Source organism: Crocuta crocuta, unplaced genomic scaffold (genome assembly GCF_008692635.1).
Source record: "Crocuta crocuta isolate KB4526 unplaced genomic scaffold, BGI_CrCroc_1.0 scaffold163, whole genome shotgun sequence".
In the NCBI taxonomy this organism is placed as follows: Eukaryota; Metazoa; Chordata; class Mammalia; order Carnivora; family Hyaenidae; genus Crocuta; species Crocuta crocuta.
In genome coordinates this window covers 489,002-515,025 of record NW_027529533.1, presented here as the reverse complement: position 1 = coordinate 515,025, position 26,024 = coordinate 489,002, and the positions used below count along the sequence as shown (strand labels likewise).

The following is a 26,024-nucleotide window of genomic DNA, read 5'->3' as shown; positions in this document are numbered from 1 at the left end:
GTCCTAGGAATTAACACACCCATATCAATGGGAAAAGGATAGATACTTAAGGGAAAGTGAGAATCATTGTAAGCTGGAAAGATTCTTTTTGACAGAGGGCATTGTTAGCATAATGAAAAAATAATGTAGATGTAAGAACAAAAGAAAGCCAAAGCCAGGGTCATGGGTGAAACGAGTGCTTCTTAACTAATTGGATGCTCCATAAATTGACCCCACATAAAAACGTCAAATTTAGTTCTCGTTTCTCCCAAATGTTCTTCATAGACCTTTACAACTTGCTCCCCTTACTATTCTAAGAATATGCTCTGTAAGTTCCCACCTCTCTGGTTATTCTGGGTCCCTCACTGAGAATGCTCTTCCACTTATCCTTTTCATATCTACTACAGACTGAATGTTTGTGTCCCCCACTCCTCCAAACAAAATTCATATGTTGAAATCCTAATTCCCAATATGATGGTATTTGGAGGTGGGGCCTTTGGAAGATGATTAGTTCAGTAGGGGTGAGCCTTCATAAATAGGATTAGTGCCCTTATAAAAGAAACCCCAGGGAGGTCCCTGATCCCTTCCACCATGTGAGATAATAGTAAGAAAACATTTCTGAACCAGGAAGTGGGCCCCCACCAGATACTGAATCTGTCAGCACCTTGATCTTAGACTTTCCAGTTTCCAGAACTGTAAGAAATAAATCTCTGTTGTTTATAATCTACCCATTCTATGATATTTTGTTACAGACTCTGAATCGACTAAGCCCTGTCTAAATCTTGCTCCTTTTTAAGGGTCAGCTCCTATCCCCATTTGTCCATGAATCTCTTGCCATTCTGATCATTTTCATCAAATAAATTCTTCCAACTAGACCACAGTCCTCAAAGTCAAAGACCATGTCATTTACCTCTCTGCATCCTTCAGGGTGGTGGGGTACACAGACATTCAAGAAACTTCTTTTTTAGTGGAGAGCTTCAAGTTCATGTACTAAGAATGTCATGTAACAGGACATCAGAAGCCATACTCCACGTGACATTTCCATTGACATTTATGGTTTGGAAAATTGCAAGCATGAATATAACTGGCTAAATAAAACTGTGATCATAGGAAGAAAATTCACTGAGATACAAAAATAGAGAGAGGACAGGCACATAGTTTCATGTCATATGTATGATTGTTAAGTAGCCAGCATTTATAGTACACCTTCTTTTTAAAACAGTTCAACATAAAAATACTGATTTTAATAACTGACAAATCTGTGTAAATTATTGAACAACAGACAAATGTTCCTCGTTTTTAGAGGCAAGGGGAAGGGCAGAGGGAGAGAGAGAGAATCCCAAGCAGGCTCCACACTGATCCACATCATCTTTCTAGTGATTGATTCATACAAGATCAGAATTGTACCAATGATCAAAAAATTGGAACTGAGAAGAGGACCGGTTAGACATCACACTTGGTACTACAGAGGGGACATACACCCGAAGTTTGGGACTTTTGAAGTTTTTTCCAACATTTGAAATGAAAGTTTTAACATCTCTTCCCTAAAACGCTTGCATTTGATTTCCTAGGGAGAAAAAGATACTATCCTCTTCATAGGCCAACAGAGGGTATTTTCAGGGATTGTAAAATCAGTATAGTATGTCAAAAGACTAAAGAGGAAGGGGTTGTGTTCGGCATTGGCCAGTCCTAATTCATTCAGTTGGCTGAAAATGAAGCAAAAAATTTAAAATTGAATTCACACATACCTCAGTAACTGAGCTTGCCACTTCATATGTATGCGAGTTGATATAACTTTAAAAAATTCAGTCGCTATTTGTTAAGCACCACACATGTGCTTAGCCTCATGCATTGTAGCTAGGGGCTATCGAAGTACTGTTAAACCTTGATGATTTGAAATCTCTAGAAAATGAATTTTTCTGAGTAGCCCAGTTTTCAGGCCAGATGAAATCTCCCTTCTTAAAAATGTAACTATTTTGGGTGACACTCTTCAATGTCTTTCTTATTAAATAAATGTACTTTTTTTGGTGACTATTTTGAAGTTATTAATTTCAAAAATATCATTCTATTTCCTTTTTTTAAAAAATGCTGTCAATATGCCATTAGTTTAATGCCACCCTTAGAGGAGAGGAGAGGGGAAGAGGACTCAGAATATTTACTCATTATTTTAGAAATAAAAAATAGTAGATATTTATCCATACAATTTTATACTTTCCATCGTATTGCAATCAAAGTTTGATCCTGGGTCCTCCACACACCCAGGAAAGATCCTTTTGACTCAGTTAAGGCCACCCGCAGTGATGTAGACTCCATGATGATGACAAGCATGTCAGAGAACACTGCGCTGTCTTCTGCATTCACTAGTGTTAAAACTGAACATTTGAATTTTTTCTTACATTACATCTTCATGGTTCGAAGAAAAATGAAGACTTAACAGTAGCCAGTTGCTTTCGACCTGAGCAAAAGACCTTTCTAGACAAAGGTCAGACCAATCTCTCCTGCTTTGGAAATTCTGCCTCTTCCCAGAGTTTGCCTTCAGAGACATCACCAGGCCCACGACAGGCAGTGTTCGAAGTTCACAATAGCTTCCTATCCCAAACCTCCATCCTAGCACAATCTTTGAGGTCCTTTTAAGCAACAAATTAAAGTTGAGTCAGCCTTGGGTGGTGCCTTAGTGCGGACAACTCAACTGAGGGAGTTGATTGAATGACTGATCCCCTTCGCACCCATGAGAATTTCCCTCATACATAGGCAGCAACCACCTGTCAGTGCTTACTTCATTGCCTGATGGCTGGCAAGCATTTTGCGATATCAATTTTAAAATGTGTCTCACTTTCAGAATGTAATGAAGACAGAAGTATATCCTTACATACAGTTTAAATTCTTGGGTCCGATTTTTATCCTTAGGGACAACTGCTTCTCAGAGTTGTCATGGTATCTGCCTGGAGGTGGGCGGGGGGGGAGGGGGAGTGGTTCCTAGTTTTTCAGAGCCTAAAATCATAGCGTGGAAGCCTTTAAGGGGACTGTGTAGAGTCCCCCTTTCTTTCCTACTATGTTCTCAGCCACAGTCTTGTTTGGAGCGGTTGCATGATAGCTGGGTTTCAGCAGTGATCAATCTGAGGAGATCCACATGCTTATCAAATGTAATTCCTTCACCTGTGCATCAGACCACATCTTCCAAATTGAGGGCATGCTCCACCATCTGCCCATCCTGAATCAGCAGTTTTGGTTCTCTATTTCATCATCTCCAAAAGTGTACAAGCATAGTGCTATTTCTCCATCTTAAATTAAAAAAAAATTAATGCTTATTTTTGAGAGAGAGAGAGCATGAGCAGGGGAAGGGCAGAAAGAGAGGGAGACACAGAATCCGAAGCAGGCTCTAGGCTATGAGCTGTCTGCACAGAGCCCGACGCAGGGCTCAAACCCACGAACCGTGAGATCATGAGCTGAGCCAAAATCAGATGCTTAACTGACTGAGCCACCCAGGCTCCCCCTTAAATAAAATTTTTAAGTTTTTTCTCTTGACTTGCCCACTTCCTCTTCCAGCAACTGCCTCATTTGTTTACTCTGCTTTGCAGAACTTCTTGAAAAAGTTGTCTGTATTCACTACCTCTAATTTTCCCTTTCTTTTAAAAATTATTTTTCCTCTGGCAGTAATCTCAAAGCTACAACAGGGTTGTGAATACAGTACAAAGTATTTTATTTTCCTCTGAACCATTTGAAAAATAACTTGTCAATAGCTACCCCATCACCTCCAGATATGTTAGTGTGTGTTTTCTGTAAGTAAAAACATTCTTCACATAATCGTAATACATAATACAGTCATCAGAATTAGAAAGTTAACATTGATATATTGCTAATTTCTAATCCTCAGACCTCATGTAAATATTGCAAATCACCCTAATAATGTCCCTTTTAGCAAAAGAACCTAGTTCAGATTCATGTGTTGCATTTAGTTGTCCTGTCCATAGACTTCCTTGACTTTCATGACCTTGGCACTCTTGAAGATTATGGGCCATCTATTTTGTGGAATACCACTCAATTTGGGTTTGTCTAATATTTCTTTTAAATGATTAAATTCAGTTAACAAAACTGGGGCATTAGTATAGAATCCGAAGCAGGCTCTAGGCTCTGAGCTGTCAGCACAGAACCCGATGCAGGGCCAAACCAATGAACCACGAAATCATAACTTGAGCCTAGTTCAGACGCTTAACCGACTGAGTCACTCTGGTGCCCCACAAACATTCTATTTTTAAAAATTCATTTAATTATATTGATATGGACTCATGGTTTCCTCTTTTCTTCAGTGGCTTATAATCTGCTACTGTCATCATTTATTTTGATGTTTTAATTGGCACAGACTAAAAAGCTAGCTACCGTGTCCTTTTGACATGATTCCATCATTGTTTGACTGCCTCCTTAATGTTTGGTACAAAAAGATGGTGGTGGGGGCGCCTGGGTGGCTCAGTCGGTTCAGGGGCTGACTTTGGCTCAGGGCATGATCTCGCAGTTTATGAGTTCAAGCCCCGTGTTGGGCTTCGGGCTGACAGCTCAGAGCCTGGAGCCTGCTTCAGATTCTGTGTCTCCCCCTCTCTCTGCCTTCCCCTGCTCATGCTCTGTCTCTCAAAAATAAATAAATGTTAAAAAAATTTTTTTTTAAAGATGATCTGTAGGGGCCTCTTGTTATTTTCCTGCCCCAGGCCTGGAATCATCCTTTCTCCAAGAGCACTAGTTCCTTTGAGAATAGTGTTTAGAAATGAAAATCTGGACGCCATGTGTTGTCATTGGTGGAGTATTTGAAATGTTGCCACCCCTAGTCCCTCTCAGTGGACAGAGTTAGAGACTACTATACATACACACACTTTTACATCTGCATTTCCTTCTTTCTTTGTGTATCTGTGTATATGTAACCATGAGTTCACACCAACACCACCAGGTCCTGCCCTACACCACGGAGTACATTCTAGTTTTTCTGCTTCCCATATTTGTATTTCCCTTCCCTGACAGTGAGAGTTCTGGCTCCCCTGGTCCTTGTTTGGGCAGCTCTCCTATAGGGAACCAAGGCCCCATATTCCATGGCCTCTCTTCCCAACATGGATGCATTCACCGCCCACTTGAGCTCCTACACTCCTTTCCAGGCTATGCCCTGTACAGATACTCTCCTTACCCTGCTCAAATTTTGACATCTCACCATGGGCCCCTGACCTAGTGTGGAGCCCACCTTGCTTAATCTCACCAATCTCTTTAAGACTGAATTGTTCGTGAAGGAGGAGGAGGCCCCATTTGCTCTTTTCTTTCTTTTTCTTTTTTCAATATTATTTTAGAGAGAAAGGTGTGAGTATTGGGAGGGGTAGAAGGAGAGACAGAGAGTCTTAAGCAGGCTCCACACTCAATGCAGAGCCCAACACGGGGCTTGATCCCACAACCCTGAGATCATGAGCTGAGCCAAAATCAAGAGTCAGGTGCTCAACTGACTGGACCACCCAAGTCACCCAAGCGGCCCCCAATTTGCTCTTCAACCTGTTCCAGTGAGACTTTCACTCCCACTGTTCTCTTGAACCGTCTCTCACCAAGGTTGCTGATGGCTGCAGATGGCTAAATCTAACTAATAGTTAATTCTCAGCTTCATCGCACTTGACCTACTGGTAGCATTTGACATAGTTGATGATTCCTTATGCCTTGAAGCATTTTCTTCAGCATTTGGCTCTCAGCAGCCCCCACTCTCACAAGTGACTCCATCTAAATTCCCTTTCCTGGCTCTTCTTGAGCTCCCCAGTTTCTTACATTGAAGTGTTCCAGGGTTCGGTTCTTATCCCTTTCTTTTCTATCTAAACACACTCTCTTGATTATCTTGTTCCTTCCCAAGGTTTTATCTACCATCTGTAGGGCCCTGACTCTCAAATTTATACCTCTCCTCTACATCTCTCTCAAACTCCAGCATTATATATCTCACTGATAGACATTTTAGTTTCAAACTAAAAGTGTATTCATGATCTCACCCCTAAAACTTCTCTCCCTGCAGCTTTCACCAGCTGAAATGAGAACTGCTTCGTCTTTCTATTTGTTCAGTCCAAAAACTTTAAGAATTATCCTTACTAGTTCTTTGCATTCAAACTCTATCTCCAGTCTGTCATAAATTCCTGGTGAGTCTACATTCAAATACTGTTTATCCAGAACTGTACTACTTCACACCACCTCTGAACCACTGCCACGTCTTTGGATTACAGCAGTAGTCTCCAAGGCAATCCCTGCTTCTACCCTTGACTCCCCAGAAGCACTCCGTGTTCTTCACACAGCATTTGGAGTGCTCCTTTACAATGCAAGTCAGTGCCTCCCCTTCATTCTGTAAGTTTTTACCCAAAGATTAATTACCTTCTCAATTAAGCCCAACTATTGCGATCTGTTCCCCCCCACACACACACATTCATAAGCCCTTTTACCCTGCTTTACTTTTCATGTCCTTATAAAACTTACTACCTTCTAACATTCTCTATAACTTTCATGCTTTTTTTTCTGTTCTCTCCATTCTCCTACTCAAATACTATGTAAGCCATTTCATTATGCTGCATATTGGTATAGTTTGATTCATGTTGCTTCATTTGGGGTTTGTCAAGTTACTTGAACCTATGGATTTGTTGTTTTCATCAGCCATTATTTTTTTTTTCAGCCACTATGTCTTCAGATATTGTTTCTTCCTTCTCCACCCATAACTTTTCTCCTCTCCTTTGGAGACCCCCATTACAAGTGTATTCAGGCCCTTAAAGTTGTCTTCTAGCTCCATATTCTATATTCATATTTTATCAGTCAGTCTATTTTCTCTCTGTACTTCATTTGGGAGAGTTCTTATTGTCGTCTTCAAATTCACTCATCTTTTCTTCTGTAGTGTCTTAATCTGATGCTAATGCCATCCAGTGTATTTGGGGTTTTTTTAATGTTTTTTATTTATTTCTGAGAGAGAGAGACACAGCGTGAGCAGGGGAGGGTCAGAAAGAGAGGGAGATACGGAATCTGAAGCAGGCTTCAGGCTCTGAGCTAGCTGTCAGCACAGAGCCCAATGCAGGGCTCAAACCCACAAACCGTGAGATCATGACCTGTGCCGAAGTCGGACGCTTAACTTACTGAGTCACCTGGATGCCCGTGTTTTTTATCTCTAGAGATGTGATTTGGATCTTTTAATTATCTTCCATGTCTCTTTTTATCATGTTTTGCTTTCTTCTATCTTCTTGATTGTATGGACAATATTTACAATAGCTATTTTAACAACATCCTTATCTATTAATTTTATCATCTGTGTCAATTCTGGGTCCTCTTCTTTGGATTAATTTTTCTCCTTATAAAGGAGAGATTTTTTCCCCCACTTATTTACATGCCTTTTTTTTATTGAATTCTGGACATTGTGGCATACTGGAATTTTTTTGTATTCCCTTTAATATTTGGGGGTTTTGTTCTGTAGTGCAATTAAGTTACTTAGAAACATTTTGATCTATTCAAGGCTTACATTTGGACACTGGCAGGTGGGTCCACAGCAGCCTTTAACCTAGGCCAATTTGGCACCACTCCTAAAGCAATACCCTTTTTAGGACTATGCTCAATCCCCCATGTGTTATGACATCTTTCTACTCTCCCAGTAGAGACACAAACTTTTCCAGCCCTGTGTGATCAGCAGGGATTGTTTCAGTTCATCCTTTTTGATTTTTTTTGCACAGCTTCAAGAAGTTTTCTCCCACATACGTGCTGATCAGTATTCAGCTAATGACTCAAAAGGAATCCTCTGGAGGCCTCTGGAGCTCACACTTTCTACCTCCCTCTCATTCTGTGCTGTGTAGCACTTTCTTCTCTGTTACTCTCTCTTCAACTCAGGGAGATTCCTGAGCTCTATTTGGGTAGCCCCTCCCTGTGCCATGGCCTAAAAACACTTTTCCTTTTTTTTTTTTTAACATTGGTTTTTGAGAGAGAGAGAAAGCAAATGGGGGAGGGGAATGAGAGAGGAGGACAGAGGCTCTGAAGCAGGCTCTGTGCTATCAGCAGAGAGGCTGATGTGGAGCTCAAACTCATGACCTGTGAGATCATGAACTGAGCTGGAGTTGGATGCTTAACCCACTGAACCACCCAGGAGCCCCTTTTTTATTTTTGTTTTTTTAATCTAGTTTATTGTCAAGTTGATTCCCATAGAACACCCAGTGCTCATCCCAACAAGTGCCCTCCTCCATGCCCATCACCCATTTCCCCCTCACCCACCCCTCACCAACCCTCAGTTTGTTCTAAGTATTTAAGAGTCTCTTATGGTTAGCCTCCCTCCCTCCCCGTAACTAGAGGGACCCCTTTCTTAAACAGTAAACTGGGACAATCACAGGGCTTATCTTATCTCCCTTCTCTCACAGATCACTGTCCTGTCCTGCCTATTGCCTAACATTTAAAAACTACTTGTTCATATTATTTCTTCCAGTTTAGTTGGTGTGTGTTTTTTCATCATAGTCTGAATTAGAAGTCTATAATATTACATAAGATTCACAAGGACAGGAATCTTTATATATTTTGTTCCTTTATTATCCCAAGTATTCAGACCTATGCCTGGCATATTAAGTACTTAGTAAATATTAGTTGACTAGAATATTTGTTGAAGAAGATTATGCTTGAGAACCCCTGCAGCACTTATCTGAGTGTCTACTATGTGTCTGGCACTGATTATACAATGAATAAAGTAGATACGGTTTCTGCCTTCAGAGAGCATAGTGCCTGAAGGGAAAGACAGATATCAGACAGCAAATAAACAAACAATGGTTGTCATTATAAATTGTGAGAAGTGTTTTTTCTGTAAAGGGAAATAGTAGGGTGCTCTGAAAGAACATATGAGGGAAGTCATTATTGGATGAAGTGGTCAGTAAAGACTCTGCAAAGAGCCAATATTTTGGCTGACTCCTAACAGAGAAACCAAGGAAAGAATATTCTGGGGAGTTGTATATATGAAGCTCCTAGGCAGAAAAGAATTTGGAGCTTCCACAAAATTAGTGAAGGCCTGTATGGCAAGGGAAGAAGGCCACACATGAAATCGGAAAGATGCGCAGGCCAAAATGCAAGACTCACAGGCTGTTTTAAGGTGTTTTTGTTCTCTGCAAAGTACAATGGCAAACTATTAGAGGTTTTGCGTAAGAGTGTGATATGAGCCCATTTATGTTTTTAAATTAACTTTCTAGCTGTAGAATGGAAAATGCTACTCTTGGCACTGTAGTGAAAGCAGGGAAGTTCATTTAGAACTGAGATTCCTAAACTTTTCTGCCCTAGACCTGTTTGGCAGCCTCCTGAAGCATATGGTCTCCTTCTCAGAATAATGTTTTAAAATAAAAAAGGAAAGTAATCATATTGAAATATAGTTTGTCAGACCATTTTTTAGAAAAAACATTTGTGATAAAGTTATATATGTACTCCTTTATTAGCTGGTTATATAAGATCTCATAGTGGGCCTATAATTATAAAGTAGATGAGCATAAATGAAATGTTCAGGTGTTGGCAATAGCTTATAATGTGGTGGAAAATATCTGATTTCTGTGGGTAACCATGTCAGAGGGACGGCTCATGGGCTCGTGCTATTCTTGTGTGTTGTCCACATCTGGAAGTGTAATGCAAGAAATGCTGAATGAAATGGACAGAGATGCTAAATTTCCATTTGAGTTTAGTGAAGATAAAGAAGTAATTTTTACTATTGAAGTTCACAGACCACCCCCTGAATTCTATCCATTGAGCCTGTATTAGTCTGTTTGAGCTACTATGATGGAATACTGTGGACTGGGTGGCTAATAAACAACAGAAAGGTTTTCCTCACAGTTCTGGAGACTGGGAAGTCCAATGTCAAGGCACTGGCAGAGCCCATGTCTAATGAGAGCCTGCTTCCTGGTTCATCGACGGCTGACTTCGCACTAGGTTCTCACATGGCAGAAGTGGTGAGGGAACTCTGGGATCTCTCTTATGTGAGCGTTAACCCCATGCATGAGAACTCCAGATCCCATCACATTGGGAATTAAGTTTCAATATATACATCATGGAGGACACAAACATTCAGTTTATAGCATACCCCTTGGGAAACCCAAATTAATCACTTTTTATTTAAGGGGTTATTTCTGTAAACATGGAGAAAGAAGATGGAGGCTTGAACCAGGGTAGTCACAATAACAATGTCAATAGGGAAATAAATTTGAGATATTTTTGGAGGGCTAATCAACAGGACAGAAAAGAGACAGATTGTATGGTTATTGGGAAAGTTTACATGGAAGTAGGCCTAAGAGTATATAATGGAAAAGACACAGTTGGCAAAATCTTAGCAGGGATAGTCAGAAAGCAAGAGGACTTGTCAGGCAGACTATGGCTGTGACTCATTTTAAGGTAAGGGACAAGGATGACACTATGGGTTAGAAAGGAAGAGTATTCATAGGGTTAAGTCAGGAACACTGATACTCACTACTCAGCCACCCATGAGCTGTGAGACCTAAGACACACCTACCTAATGAAGCCTCAAATTTACATATTTAAGATGAGGATAATAATAGCTTATGACTCATAATATTGTTGTCAGTATTAAATAAGATACTGAATGTAAAGTGGTTAGTACATTTCTCACACATAGCAAGGGCAGATAAATATTAGCAATTATTCTCATTCCTGCTAGGATTCTGACAATGTGTTGGACTATCACCCACAGGGAACTGCAATCTGGTTAAGGAAACTGGATAAAACCCATAAAATATTTTTTAAAAGAAACCATTCAGAATCAAGTGTTCAAATATAAGATATAAGCAACTCGTAAGCTATTAATTTTTGTCAATATAGCCCTTTCCGTATCATAAAAAGATTTTAAAAATTTCTGCCACGCACAGGCAAACCTTGTTTTGTGCTTTGCTTTATTTCTCAGATACTACAGTTTTGTTTTGTTTTTTTTTACAAACTGAAGGCTTCTGGCAACCCTGCATTGAGCAAGTCTATTTGTGTCATTTTTCCAACAGCGTTTGCTCACTTCACGTCTTTGTCACATTTTGGTGATTCTCGCAATATTCCAACCTTTTCCATCATCATTACATTTGTTACGGTAATCTGTGGTCAGTGACTATGATTCGCTAAAAGCTCAGATGACGGTTAGCATGTTTTAGCATGAAGTATTTTTTACTTCAAGGATATTCATTATTTTCTTAGGCATAAAGCTACTACACACTTAATAGACTACAGGATAGTGTAAATATAACTTTTATATGCCCTGGGAAACCAAAATATTCATTTGACTCACTGTATTGTTATATTCACTTCATTGCAGTGGTCTGGTATGAAACCTGCAATATCTCTGAGGTATGCCTGTGTTTGTGTGCGAACATTGCAGGAGAATAGAGATGGTGCTGGATCTCTTAACAAATGAGTTTTAGATATTCCTGTTGTCTAGTGATTGCTGCCTACAGCCGAGCTCCTGTTTGGGGTGATAGACTATGGCTCAAACAAGTAAAAGGCACACACACACACACACACACACACACACTGAGATTCAGTCTGAAAGTCTGTCCTTTGCTTTCAGTTAGAGGAGCTAAGAAAAGAACAACTTATTTTCTTTCATGTGATCATAATAGCATTTCATGAAGATGCACAAAGGATTTCAATTTCAACCTTTGGAACTAGCCCTGCATTGGAGTAGCTTCTGTGTAGATTGCTGTGACTTAATGGCAAAACATCAGGGTTCAGTTCTTTTTTCTGCCATGTGCTTTGCTATATGACATTGAATAACTCAAGCACTCTGCTGAGCCTTAATTTTTCACTTATGAAAGGCAAATAACACTTCTTACCTCAGGATTCTTGTGTAGATCAACAGAGAAAACACAATGTCTGAAACATAATAGGACCATAATAAAAAGCTTTTTATAAGCGATGTAATACCAGTTAAAGAGCAATGCTTTAAGTCAGACTGTAACAAGAGACAAAGTTCATTATATAACGATGAAGGGGTCAATCATTAAGAGGATATAACCGTCATAAATCTGTACACACCCAACATCAGACCACCTAAATATATTGAGCAAATATTACCAGACCTGATGAGAGAAATAAATAATAAAATAATAGTAGCAGACTTTAGTAGCCCACTTTCAACAATGGATAAGTCACCCAGACAAAAAGTTCCTAAGAAAATGTTGGACTTGAACTATACTTTAGACTAAATGGATCTAACAGACGTACAGAACGTTCCATCCAACAGCAACAGAATACATGTTCTTCTTAAGCATACATGTTACAATCTCTAGGACAGGACAAATAATAGGTCACAAAATAAGTCTTAGGCAATTTAAGAAGGCTGAAATTATAAAAAGAATCTTTTCCAACCACAATGGTATGAAACTACAGATCAATAACAGGAAGAAAACTGTATAATTCACACATATGTGGAAATTAAACAACACACTCCCAAACAGCAAACTGATGTATCAAAGAAGAAATCAGAAGGTTAATAAAAAAAAAAAAAATCTTGAAATGAAAAAAGAAGGAAATGCAACATCCCTAAACTTATGAGATGCAGCAAGAGCAGTTCCAAGAGGGAAGTTTATAGCAACAATCACCAACGTTAAAAAATAGATAGATGATAGATAGATAGATAGATAGATAGATAGATAGATAGATAGATAGATAGATCGATCCTAAGTAACCTAACCTTAAACTTCAAGCAAATTTTTAAAAAGTACAAATTAAGGCTGACGCTAGCAGAAGGAAGGAAATAACAAAGATAAGAGCAGAAATAAATGAAATAGAGACCAGAAAACAATAGGAAAGATCAATGAAACTAAGAGATGGTTTTTAAAAGATGAATAAAACTGACAAACCCTTCACTAGACTAAGAAAAAAAAGAGAGAAGGCTCAAATAAAGTTAGAAATGAAAGAAGACATTCAACTGATATCACAGAAACACAAAGGATCATAAGAGACTACTATGTAAAATTATATGCCAACAAATTGGATAACCTAGAAGAACTGGATGAATTCCTAGAAGCATACCACCTTCCAAGACTAAATCATGAAGACATCGAAAATCTAAACAGACCAATAAAGAGTAAGGAGACTGAACCAGTAACCAAACACTTCCCCACAAGGAAAAGCCCAAGACCAGACATTTAAAGAATTTATGCTGATCCTTCTCAAACTTTTCCAAAATTGAAAACTGGGAGGGAATACTCCCAAACTCATTTGAAAAAGCCAGTATTACCTTGCTACCAAAGCTAAAGATACTATAAGAGAAGAGAAGGATGGGCCAATATCCCTGGTGAATAGATGCAAAACTTCTTTACAAAATATTAGCAAACCATATTCAACAGCATTTTAAAAGGATCATACACTGCATTTAGGTGGAATTTATCCCTGGGATGCAAGGATGGTGCAACCAGTCAATATATGTGACACATCACATTAGTAGAATGAGAGATGAAAATCATAGGATTATCTCATTAGAGGCAGAAAAAAAGTATTTAACAAAATACAGCATCCTTTCAGGATAAAAACTCTACAGAGTGGCTAGTTGTTAGAGTGGCTATTATCAAAAAGACAAGTGATAATATGTGTTGGTTAAGACATGGAGAAAGGGAAACCCTTATTTGCTGTTGGTAGGAATGTATAATGGTGTAGCCATTATAGAAAACAGTAGAGAGGGTCCTCAAAAAATTAAAAGTAGAACTACCATATGATCCAGCAGTCCCAGTTCTGAGTTTATATCCAAGGGAAATGAAATCAGAATTTCAGAGAGCTATCTGCAACCCCATATTCGTTGCAATAGTCAAGAGATGGAAACAACCTAAGTGTTCATCTGTGGATGAGTGGATAAAGCAGATGTGTTATATACATACAATGGAATATTATTCAATCATGAGAAAAAAGGAAATCTGGCCATTTGTGATAATATGATGGACCTTAAGGGAATGGTGTTAAGTGAGATAAGTCAGAGAAAGACAAATACTGTATGATGTCACTTATATGTGAAAAACAAAAAAATCTAACTCACAGAAACAGAGTAGAATGGTAGTTGCCAGGGCTGGATGGTGAGGGAAATGGAGAGATGATATTCAAAGGCTATAAACTTCCAGTTATAAGATGAATAAATTCTGGTGATTGAATGTACAGCAGGGTGACTATAGTTAACAATAGTATATTGGATACTTGAAAGTTGCTAAAAGAGTAATTCTTAAGTGTTCTCACCACACATGTACAAAAAAAGGTAAATTATGTGAGGTGACAGAGGTAGTAATTATCCTACTGTAGTTATAATTTCACAATATAGTAGTATATCAAATAATTACAGTGTACACCTTAAAGTTACACACTTGTATATCAATTATATCTCTATGAAGCTGGAAAAATGATAAAAGATTATTTAAAATTTTTAAAAAGGTGAGACTGACTTTTACACAAATATACTGCTCTGCATTGAATAGTGTCCCCTAACCCTACCTGGAACCTTAGAATGTGATCTTATTGGGATGTAGGATATTTGAAGATGTAATCAAGTTAAGGCAAGTTCATACTGGATTAGGCTGGACCCTAATCCAGTGATTGGTAGGTAGGAAATTTGAGCCTAGACAAAGAGGAGAATACTGTGGGAAGACAGAGACACACGGGAGAAGGCCATGGGGAGATACAGGCAGAGTTCTGAGTGATGCATTTACAAGTCAAAGGACACCAAGCACTGCCAGAGACCACCAGCACTAGCTAAGAAGCAAGGAACAGTTTCTCCTTGGGCCTCCATTGTGAACCACCAACCCTGCTGATACCTTGATTTTGAACTTCCAATCTCTAACACTGACTACCGGAGAATAAATTTCTGTTGTTTTAAGTCACCCAGTTTGTGGCGATTTGTTAAGGCAGATGGAAGAAACTAATACCTATACCTCTTTGTATCAGTCAGGGTAGACGAGGTTTTGTTGCAGTAACAAAAAGGTCCTCTCCTCCCATTACAACAACACAGATATACTTCTTATTCCCACCACGTATCCTTTACAGATCAGCTGCCACTCCACACTATGTCACTTTCATCAGGGACCCTGGCATATGCAGCAGTCTCTATCCAGAATATCTGGATGTGTGTGTGATGAAAGGAACAGAGAGTCCAAAAATTCAAGGATTTATGGAGTCAGATGATGAAACCAGCAAACCATAAAATTGGAAGGCCTTTAAGTGACAAAGCTCTAGTCAGCTTGGCCATAAGGCAAGAACAAATCAAGGGTATGGCCACTATGCCTTTTGTTAAAACCTCTGAATCAGTTAAGGTGGTTCTCAGTAAATTGCTTCAGTTGGACAAATTGTCAGAGAGAAAGAGCATGGCAAACTGTGCTTTGGTTCTTGATGCCTCTGCCCTAAAGTGGCCCACATCACTTCTCTCACATCTCATTGGCCAGAGCAACTCTGACATCATTGCATGGGTATGTATAATCTACCTGTAGGGTGTGATGGTGAATTTTTTCAGCAGTAATATAATCCACCCCACTCTTACAGAGGACTATCCTTTCAGTAGTCACTTTGAAAGGCTATAGTAGTAGTACAGTGATATTGAAAAATCTTTTGGAGTGATCTCCAGAGCAAGTATATTATGTCCTGTAAGAAACCGACTCTTAACTTTATGGTTTTTGAGCCCAAATAACATTCCTCAGGTATACCATCCACCTAGTCCCTAGATGTGGTTATAAATGACCTTTCGTTTATTTTACCAAATTAAGTCCACCCTCAAGTAGTGAAAATTTACCATTGTCAAGATGGGTCAAAGCAAGGTACTCCAGACAATTCCTAAGAAGAAGCTACAGAAATGTGAGAAATAACCGTATGGCTGAAATCAATGACCTGCCTTGCAATGGGACTCCCTAAAGGATACAGCTGTCGATTGAAGTAATTATATATATATATTAATACATAATTATTTATGTATCATGACATAATATAGAATATGCAAAAATATGAAAATACATAGTTATGTGCATTTTTTTGTTTTATATAACACACACACACACACACATCCTGCTGTGTTTGTTTAAAAAGGAAATCAACAGCCTTTACACACCCTAACACAATTCCCGAAGCAAGAAGACACAACTGTGGAATGGTAATAATGGCTAGCCTGCATGGAAAACCTACCACGTGCCAGGCACTAAGTAAATTGTGTGGATTCACTCATCTAACTCTCGCAGCCGGGGCTGGCTCTAGGATGAGGCAAGTAAGGCACCTGAGGCACAAGTTTCAGGAGACCTCCACTGTCAGCGCTATACAAATGCAGGGTTGATCTTCACCTGACCTTGGCAGTGACCACCCCATTCCATTTGTGCCCTAAGAGCCTCACTCACCTAGGCCTAGTCCTGGGCCTGCTGGAGACGGTCCTGAGAGGTCATGATCCCCAACCCCCGTCTTTGCAGACCAGGAAACAGAACCTATGGAGGTTGAGTGCCAGCCTCACTTTCACATGAGCTAGTGAGCAGTGCAGCATGGAGCTGAGCCCAGATCCTTCCAGTCTGGGCCTTGACTGATGGCAGCCGTGGATGGTTCTGCCAACGCCACATCTAAACATCCAATTGTTTTTGTCCCCCTTTCCAGGTATCCAAGGCGGCTGCAGACTTGATGGCCTACTGTGAGGCCCATGCCAAGGAAGATCCCCTGCTGACCCCCGTCCCGGCTTCAGAAAACCCATTTAGGGAGAAGAAGTTTTTCTGCGCCATCCTTTAAGCCTTCATGAGGAGCCTGAAGAGCCACCGGGCTCCTGGGACACTGATGTAGAGTTTCTAGCAAAGTGGGCACCTTTCTAGTCCACAGCATTTAAAGAGAGGGAGGAGAACCATCCTGGGAACTCCAGGCTATGCATGTTTAAAGAACCGGTCCCCTTTATGAGAATGAACGCCAAACCACGTCCCAAGTTAAGAGATCTGATTATCTGCAGAACTGCCTGGAGGAGGGGAATCTGTAAAGATAAAATCCGCATCATTTCTTTTCTGCTCTCCCTCCCCACACCTTATGTTTCTGCTTCATATTTAAAAAAATAAAAATCAAAACAGACAGCCGTACTGAGCTAAGATATGTATGACCTTCTCGGAATGACTATTGCCTTTAGAATACCCTTTGATAAGCTGAATTGTCCAGTGTAGCCGCCGTTTGGTTTAATGGCATTGATGTTTAGTCTTTGTGCCTTTTTCTTTTTTCCTTCCCCCTTACCTCTCTTTCTGCCCCTCCCGTTAGAGTAGTACAGAGATAAGACTGGATTGTCTGTAAGACTGAACTCCAAGGATGAGCACCCAAATGTTTAGAGAGATATTCCCCGTGGTTTATCCTCATGGTAATAACCACAAAAATGCCGGTTGTCTGTGTTCTCTTATCACAGTTCCTAACATTTGTACATGATAGCTTTGATTCTGCAAGTAAAAGTAAATCATGTGTTGTGACTGGTGCTTTCATATATTTGTGACAATTTTTGAGTAATAGTGCATGAAAATGTCCCTATGTTACATCCATTCAGAAGGTGTGTTGTTTCACTCTAAAGTTTGGAACAGGAATGTGAAAGGAAGAAAGCTGGAGAAGAAAAAACTCAGTCTCTTGAAAACTGAGATTACTTCAGAGCCTTAGTCATGCCTAAAATACCTCTGAGTTCACAGTGGCGTATATGCCTCTTCAATGTATTTTCCAGAATCCAGAGCAGTTTGGTTGTGATCCAGGATCCAGGGCAGCACAGGAGCCACCAACAGGACAGGGAAGGATTCAGCATCAGTTGGGAGGTGCTTTCGTTCTTGAGTAAGAACAAATTTCATCTTTCCCTGAATCGTGGAAATTCTAGATTAAAGAACACTCTCTGTTTGTTCAAGTACCAGAAGAAATAAACCTTTTGCTCCAGAGAAGACCCATTCTCAGCATCCTGGCTGTTGACTGCCAGGGAGAAGGGGGCAGGTGCGGCCCCCTCAGCCAGCAACTCCAGAAAGGGTTCTGGCTCTTTTTGCCACTGAGATGGTCTTTGCTTTTCACTCAGCACATTTTTCGGTAGAACCTTCCCTGGTTTTGTTTTCCATCTTGTTTGTTAGAGTCTCTCAGTTTTTATTCACAACTTCCTGGCAGCTAGAGCTCTCTCTTCCCAAGAGATGATATTGAAAGTGATTTTTCCTTACAGCTCTAGCCTTCATGAGTAATGGAAGGTCCTGGAAGCCTGTATCACTTTTTTTCTGTGCCATTCCCAGGCAAAAGAGGACCTCTCTTACATGTCACTTTGATATCACAAAAACCATTTCCAAATTCATTCTGTTCTCTCTCCGTTCTCTTCCTTCTGTTAAAGAAAAAAAAAAAAAGATGGAAAGGAAGGAAAAGAGACATAAAAGCTTAATATGCCAAGGACAGGTTTTGAAAGAGTAAATATTTTCTTTAGCTCCTTTTATAGGCAAGATAGTAAAAGAATAAGTGCATCCAATTAAAGCTCATGCCTGTTGCCAGGAAAAGGGAATGCTGAAACATTTGCAAAAGGTATGAATGTACTACTGTAACCAGAGACTTCTGTTCAAACCTTGGGGTGTTGTTACAATCAGTGAGACACTAATGAAGATTTAGTGGGGAGACCTTGGCAGAGTATTTATTAAACTACATACTGTATTGTACCGTTAGCTTAGTGTTACTGTGGAATCAGCTAAAACCGTACCACATTTTTAAAATTAGCCAAAACATGGATTGAATATGTGGTCACATAAGAACAACTATGAATAAAAATAAAGCATCTTTTGGTGGTGATTAAGGTATCATTGTGAGACCCCAAGGATTTTCTTAATCCACATCATTTATTTTCTTAGAGGGACTCTATATTTTTATGTGAATCTAGATCTTTGGAGCAATTAAAATGGAATTAAAACTTGAAGGGCGCACCATAATATGGCTCTGGTAATTAAAAGTAAAGGCGGTTCCAAACTGCGTGTGACCTTGTTTACAAAAGGAAAGAGAAGGCAGAAAACACACAGCCCGTCTGAAATTAAGTTTAAGGAAAATGTTTTGGCTTTTTCATACCTTCATGTCCTATCGTATGGAATTATAATACCAGAGTCTTTATATGCATTTTTGCTTATTGGTATTTTTACTTGTTAAGGGGAAAAGAAATCTTTTGATGACTTATACCTCTAAAGAGATTTAATTCTGTTAGAAGTTCACCAATCATTTCCACCAGCATGACTTTATCTTAAGGAATAACTAATAGGAAAACTTAATGATTCAAGGCCCTAATATCTGTATATAATGTATTGGATAGTACTGAGAATCTGCCACGCAGTTAGTTTAAACAGTAACAATAACCCTCATATTTAGAGGAAAAAAAATCTTGATTCATCCTCAATATTAACTCCAATTTCTTTTTTTTAATTTTAAACCAAGTACTATTTAATTTTAATTAGAGGTTGCAAAAAAGTACTTTGAGGTTAATTTTAATAATAATATTTGAAACAGATTGCTTACCAAGGAGAAATTAAAAACAATTTATCCATATACTCCTATTCACAAATGGGATTTGGGGAAATCAAGCATGCTGTCTTAGATTTTTGTAGTTTTTTTTAAAATATTTGCTTTAAGCTGCTCCTGGCAATGGTAAATTGTTACATATACATTAATATATTCCCAACCTAAGAATGGTTCATGTTTCTCCTATATAAGATCTATTGAGTATGTCTTTCAAAGAGACGGAAATACGGAAATGTTAAAGAAGGAAAACCTGAATGTGATGTGCACATTTTCATCCCACATGGACAATGTATTTGTTTTAATAAATGGAATTTTCAAATTCATTTCATATGCAGTCAGTTTTATTGTGAGGACCTGTGGGCCACCTCACCCATCGATTTCATGGTTAATTTGAGAAGGATGATGACATGTAACAGGATGGATGGGGAAATAGAAATCCATTGATTTTCTTTAGGATTTTGTTAATAGAGGTGCCCTAATGAAGGAAAGACTCACGTGAGACTGTCTAAAAGCCGTTCTCCCTGGGTCTCTACATCATCATACAATGACTGGGGACAGAGGAAGGTGATGGAGAAGAGCCCAGGGCTCTAATAGGCTGGATCATGAGGACAAATGAGCTGCGATTACGCCCTACTATGCTGTGAGTGTGCTGCACTGGGATTTTTTCCTTCACACACACACACACACACACACACACACACACACACACACACACTTAAGTACACGCACTCACCCACATACTATAGTCCGAGGACAATGACTTAGGACATACAATAGCTAACTTTGCATAATGCCTAAGGAAAGGCGCAAACCAGTCATATCTATGCTCCCTCTTATTCCCACAGCCCCAGGCCATGGCTGTCCAGGAGTCGACACGTAACCTGTGGGTGAGAATCTAGGCGGATCCTAGGCATGAGACACTGTGAGGAGGAAGCTGGTGGGTTTTAACTCTGCTCCTGTTTTGTCGAGCCCCTGTGAGAGGATTGCCTCCAGCTCTGGCTCTTTAATAAGCTGGTCACATTGTAGGCACTGCTCACAATCACGTGGGAATCGGAGCTGGGTCAGCTTCAATCCACAAATTGCAAATAATTTGCCAAGGGAAATCCCTTTCCCTTCGGTTCTGCCCCAAATCTACATTTTCTTCTATTTAGAACCAGGAGACTCAGGCAGAATTTATTTTTAATGAAAAGGGTCATGGGCTCCCGGGCCTTTCCTTGGTAAGAACTCCTACTGTTTCTCCATGGCCTGGGGGTGGGGGTGTATCTCCATCCTAAGGTGACAGAAAGACAAGACGGTGTCTGGTGACTTCGTACTGTACTGTACTCACCCGAGAGCCCATCCGGGATGAGCTAGAGAAGCAGAACTAGACCCCAGAGCTCCCATATGACCGGAGGCAAGTTCTTTAACTTCTCCATGCTGTAAAATGAGGATGAGAATATCTGCTTCACTAAGTTGTCAAAACCAAATGAAAGAGAGGGGGATAGAGGTTACATAAAGGACGAGGTGATAAAGAATCACTAGACACTGATTGCACAACTTTTGAAGAGAGGAAAAGTCTAGATATTTCCTTCTCAGTGCCTGGGCTCCCGTCCTTTCCTCTCAGCCCCCAGAGTTTCAGACCCTCAGTACCTCACATCTGAATTCTAGCCACGCCTGCTGCTGTGGCCACTCTGACTCATCCGCTCCCGCTCTGAGCCACCCCACTTGGCCCAGGTATTCAGTAATCAGGACTCCTTTGGTTCCAAGCAGCAGGAACCTAACTGAAACTGACTAATTGTAACTGAAAAGCTCAGAAACAGGTCCCACTTCAGGCTCAGCTGGATCCAGGTGCTGAGATGATGTCATCAAGTGTCTTTCTTGCCCTTTGGCCCTGTTTTCCTCTGCACTGGTTTGATTCTCCGACTCTTCCCCTTTCAGTGACAGGATAGTGTCAGTGGTTTCCAGGCTTGCTCTCACCTGTTCAGCAATCACAGAAGAAAGATTAAGACCTCCAGTCACAGATCCCTGGCTATATCCCTGCCACACTTTCTGAGACTCTCACTGGCTGGATCTATTCGAGATCCCACCCATCCCTGTGCCCCAGAGGCACTGTACCACAGCGGCAAAAGAGCCGATCTAAGGAAATTAAAGTGCTCCCGCTAGAAGAGGGATAGAAGGTAAAAGTCAAAAACACTGATGCCGCCACACCTGGGTGGCTCAGTCAGTTAAGCATCCGACTCCTGATTTCAGCTCAGGTCATGATCTTGCGGCTCATGGGATCAAGCCCCACTTAGGGCTCTGTGCTGGGCCTGGATCCTTGGGATTCTCCCCCGCACTCCCACCTGCCCCTCCCCTGCTCACATGCATGGGCTCACTCTCTGTCTCTCAAAATAAATAAACTTTTTAAAAAAACGATGCAAACCACATCTTGCCCTATTCATGTGTGTAAGTTTCTGCACAGACCCCAGAGTGCTCTGGCTCATGATGCTCTTACCAGCCCATTAGGGCCACACTCAGCTGCTTGGTTGGCCAGGCCCTGGGGAATCTAGTCCCACCTTACCAATTCTACCTTGTTTTCTCAGCTTTCTAGTGGTTCATCCTGCAGTCCGCATTTTCAAACCCAGCTCCACATCTTTGTTGATGATGTTATTCCTCTGGAATGCCATTACTCAACTCCTCAAGGAAATAAATCCTGCTTATTTTTTCAAACCTAGTCTGAATTCCATATTGTCTGTGAATGACTTCAGGAAATACTTATCTCTTTCCTCTCAACTCCTATTGCCACTGTCATCAGCCTCAAATAATTTAGTATTTGACTGTGGTAGAGGTCTTGTGCGGGGGTAGACACCACGTCCTTCATGGACTTGGTGCTTTTAGTGGAGGAAAGAGACCAGGAAATACTCAATTACCAATCAGAATGAGAAGCTGTAAACCACAGGGAGCTAAGGGGAAGAGAGAAGAGGAGGTGATGCTGGAATCCATGGCTTGTCTTTCAGGGTAAACTAATCTCCTTGGGAGTAGAAAACACCAGTTGAGCAGGCCTCCGTGCCTAGTACAGCACTCGGGAACATGGTAAGTACTCAGCAGTGATTACTAATGGATTCAGCCCAGTACACAGGTCTGCAGAGGGAAATGGGAAAAGGCAGAGGCATAACTAGTGAACGCTGGGCTTGGGGGCTTGCCAAAGGCAGCTGAGAAAGCAGCTCCCTGCCGCACGACGGCCAGCAGTTGGCTCTGTGCACAGAATGATGGACTAAACTGTGCCAGCTGGTGCCAAATAGTGTCCCCAGGGCTTGATCCCCTTCAGTCGGCAGCCCCTTGGCCCCGGTGATAGCACCACTCTCCAAACCGGGAGCGAGACTAGTGGCCACCTGTGGGCCCAGGAGCCAGATGAATGACACCACAGGCTGCAGCGCCTTAATTTTAGCCCCACGGGAAGGATCTTTTCCACTTTCCACTGGGAACACCATCTTTAAGTTACTGTGTCTGCATGTGGCTATTTCAATTTAGACGTAAATTAACTAGAACTGAGTAAAATTAAAAATTCAGTGCCTCAACAACACTAGCCATATGTCAAGTGTCCGATAGCCACGTGCAGCTCGTGGCTTCTGTACGGGAGAACAGAGATCTAGAACATTTCTCTTGTGGCCGCAAGTACTAGTAGACAGTGTTGCTCACAAGCAATGGCCAGCAGCCTTTATCCCACGCCATACAACTAACAGAATGTGCCTTATCTATGGGCCCAAATTTTGGCAAAAGACACACACATGCAAACAAAAAGGGAGAAAATAAAAGTACTAAGATAATCACAACAATTGGCCATAGGTCATGGTTAATTATATAGGCTGTGGTATAGAAGAGATAGGTTGTGGATTATGTAGCATTCCTAGAGTCCCCTAAGCCATACACTTACCTCCATCTCCCTCATTCAAGAAAATGCAATTATAATTATCACGATGATGATAGCCATAATAGCAGTGGCAGCAGCAACGACCAAGAGAACACTTATTAAGCACTAAACTATGTGTGAGACACAGTGCTAAACATTGTAAAGCACCAGTGTGGTCAATGCTCACAATAACTCTATGACATGGATATCCTTTATCTCCTGCAGCAGGAATCATATATGCGTCATATCCCTTTGATTTCAGTCACACTTGCAGGGGCTTTATTCTTCTCCGAAGAAATTCGTTCCCCTGGGGCAATCCTCAACCAATGAGAGTCTGGATTAATGTTACAGGCACCCACTCTTCAGAGGATACTTCTGTGGTACATTTCATATAATTTCTTTTATTTTTAATTTTTTTAATGTTTGTTTTTTTTTTTTTTTTTTTTCTTTTGAGAGAGAGACAGAACATGAGCAAGGGAGGGAGGGCAGAGAGAGAGTGAGGGAGACACAGAATCTGAAACAGGCTCCAGGCTCTGCACTGTCAGCACAGAGCCTGATGAGGGGCTCAGACTCACGAACTGCAAGATCATGACCTGAGCCGAATTCAGAGGCTTAACCTACTGAGCCAGACAGGCACCCCCATTTTATATGGTTTCTTAGAAGTCTCTGGCAGGACTGAGCCTCAATTGTCCAGAATAGTAACCAGCCCAGAAACACACTGAATTGATTTTTCCTTCCAACTGCCTCATTTTTTTTCTTCCTACATTTCTGCTTTCTGAGATCACCCTTACCACCATTAAACTACATTAATCTAGGGCCTACACCCAAATTATACCACGGTAAATTCGCTCTACTTTGGGAGACACTCAGGTTAATTCCCCTTCATCTTACAGCCCAGGAATTTGAGATTTGGAAAGGCTGACACTTCCCCAAGTTCCCTTTCCTGTGAAGTGGAGATCAAGGATCTGTCTTGATTGCAAAAACTTAACCCTTAACTACTGTCTTATGTGAATTTGAACACAAGTACTGGACAAGGAGGCGATTAGAAAGTTCTGAATCTGGGAGCGCCTGGGTAGCTCAGTTGGTTGAACATCTGAGGACTTCAGCTCAGGTCAGGATTTCAGTTTGTGAGTTCGAGCCCCACGTTGCACTCTCTGCCTCATGGAGCCTGCTTCAGATCCTCTGTCTCCCTCACTCTCTGCCCCCTCCCCTGCTCATGCTCTCTCTCAAAAATAAATAAAACTTGAAAAAAAAAAGAAAGTTCTCAATCTGTTCTCATTTGTAGAATAAGTAGATTGTAAACTTCCAACCTCTGAGTTGCTTTTCCGGAACGAAGAAATCAGCAAACTCTTTCTTGTTGATGCTTCTTCCCTTTCCTTCACTGGGGTCATTTGGTACCTAAAAAGTGTTCACTTGCACAAAAAATATTTCCTGGTCTGGAGGAGCCTGTGTAAGGAAAATCATGACGAGTCTAACAGGGAAAGTCCAAAGGGTTTTGGGTTTTTTGTTTTTTTTTTCCAGATCTGTTTCAGGAGGGGAAAATCCCTTCCCTTTCCACCTGCTGTTCTAACAACTGCTTCCCTGTGATCTCAGAGCTCAGTGACCATCCAAGGGTCAGAAGCAGGGTCTAGGTGGCTACTTCAATTCAGTGGAGACTTCCAGGGGCTTCGCTCCAAAAGCGCTGATCAGAGGAAAGGATGGGAGTCTCAGGACAAAGGCCCTTGCAAATGCAGCTTCAAGATTTCACTCAGAGCTTCTGACAAAGAGATAAGAATGGTGCTCATTTCCTTTCCCCACCACGCCCCCACCCCATTTCCTGTCCCTACTCCAGGAAGATGCAATATCCCACTGGAGCTTGCCACACGGGATCCCAGCACAGAGCATGTGCATAAGCACACCCATGAGAAAAAGCTTACTGTTCCAGACTGTCTGCAAAAGCAAACTGTCGCTTTAAGAAAGGGGTCAGCATGCCTAGGTGCATCCCATCATCCCGCCTCTGGGACATCTTGGTTTATTTTATAACAGCAGGTCTCAAAGAGTATTCCAGAACTCTTGAGGGTCCTGAGATCCTTTCTGACAGTCTGCTGGCTCAAAACTACTTTCATAATAATGCTGTGGTATAATTTGCCTTTTCTACTCTCATCCTCTCCTGAGTGTACAGTGGAGCTTCTAGAGTTGACATGACATTGACATCACCACAGATTAGAGGCAAATGTACATATGAGAGCCCAGCACTTTCTTATTAAGCTGAACAATAAGGGAATTTACAAAAATGTAAAACAATGATGCTTGCCTCAGTGTATTTTTTTTTGTTTGGGAACACAGTTATATTTCATAAAAATGTTATTTATATTAACATATAATGGGTTTGTTGTTACTACAATGATTAATAAGTGCATGTTTTAAAAAATTTGTGTTTTAATTTCTAATATTATAAATAGCAATAGATAAAACCCACAGAAGCTAAAGCCATAATAATATGAGGGTGTTCTTAATAATCTTAAGAGACAGAAAGGGGTCCTTAGATCACAAAGTTGAAAACTGCTGCTTTGTGAACAGTTTTCTCTTCCAACCCCCTATTTTCCAGATGGGGAAATGTGTCATTCAAAATCTTATAGCTATTTAGTGTCAAGAGTCGTGAGTAGAACATAAGAAAAGATGATTCTAAAGGGCAAGACAGAAATGTTTTCAGTTGTCCCCTAGGATGCTGTTC

General features: G+C 40.7%; 1 protein-coding gene across 4 annotated transcripts in view; it reads left to right on the top strand.

Annotated features, from left to right (window-relative positions):
* Nucleotides 1-19,766, top strand: part of GNG2 (G protein subunit gamma 2) — a 112,911-nt gene extending 93,145 nt beyond the window's left edge. For all 4 annotated transcript variants that reach the window (XM_077761235.1, XM_077761236.1, XM_077761238.1 and 1 more), the window contains one exon: nt 16,567-19,766. In XM_077761235.1, coding sequence (XP_077617361.1) covers nt 16,567-16,695 — 129 coding nt within the window. In that variant the 3' untranslated portion in view covers nt 16,696-19,766. The remainder of the gene's footprint in view (nt 1-16,566) is intronic.
* Nucleotides 19,767-26,024: the final 6,258 nt, after the last annotated feature.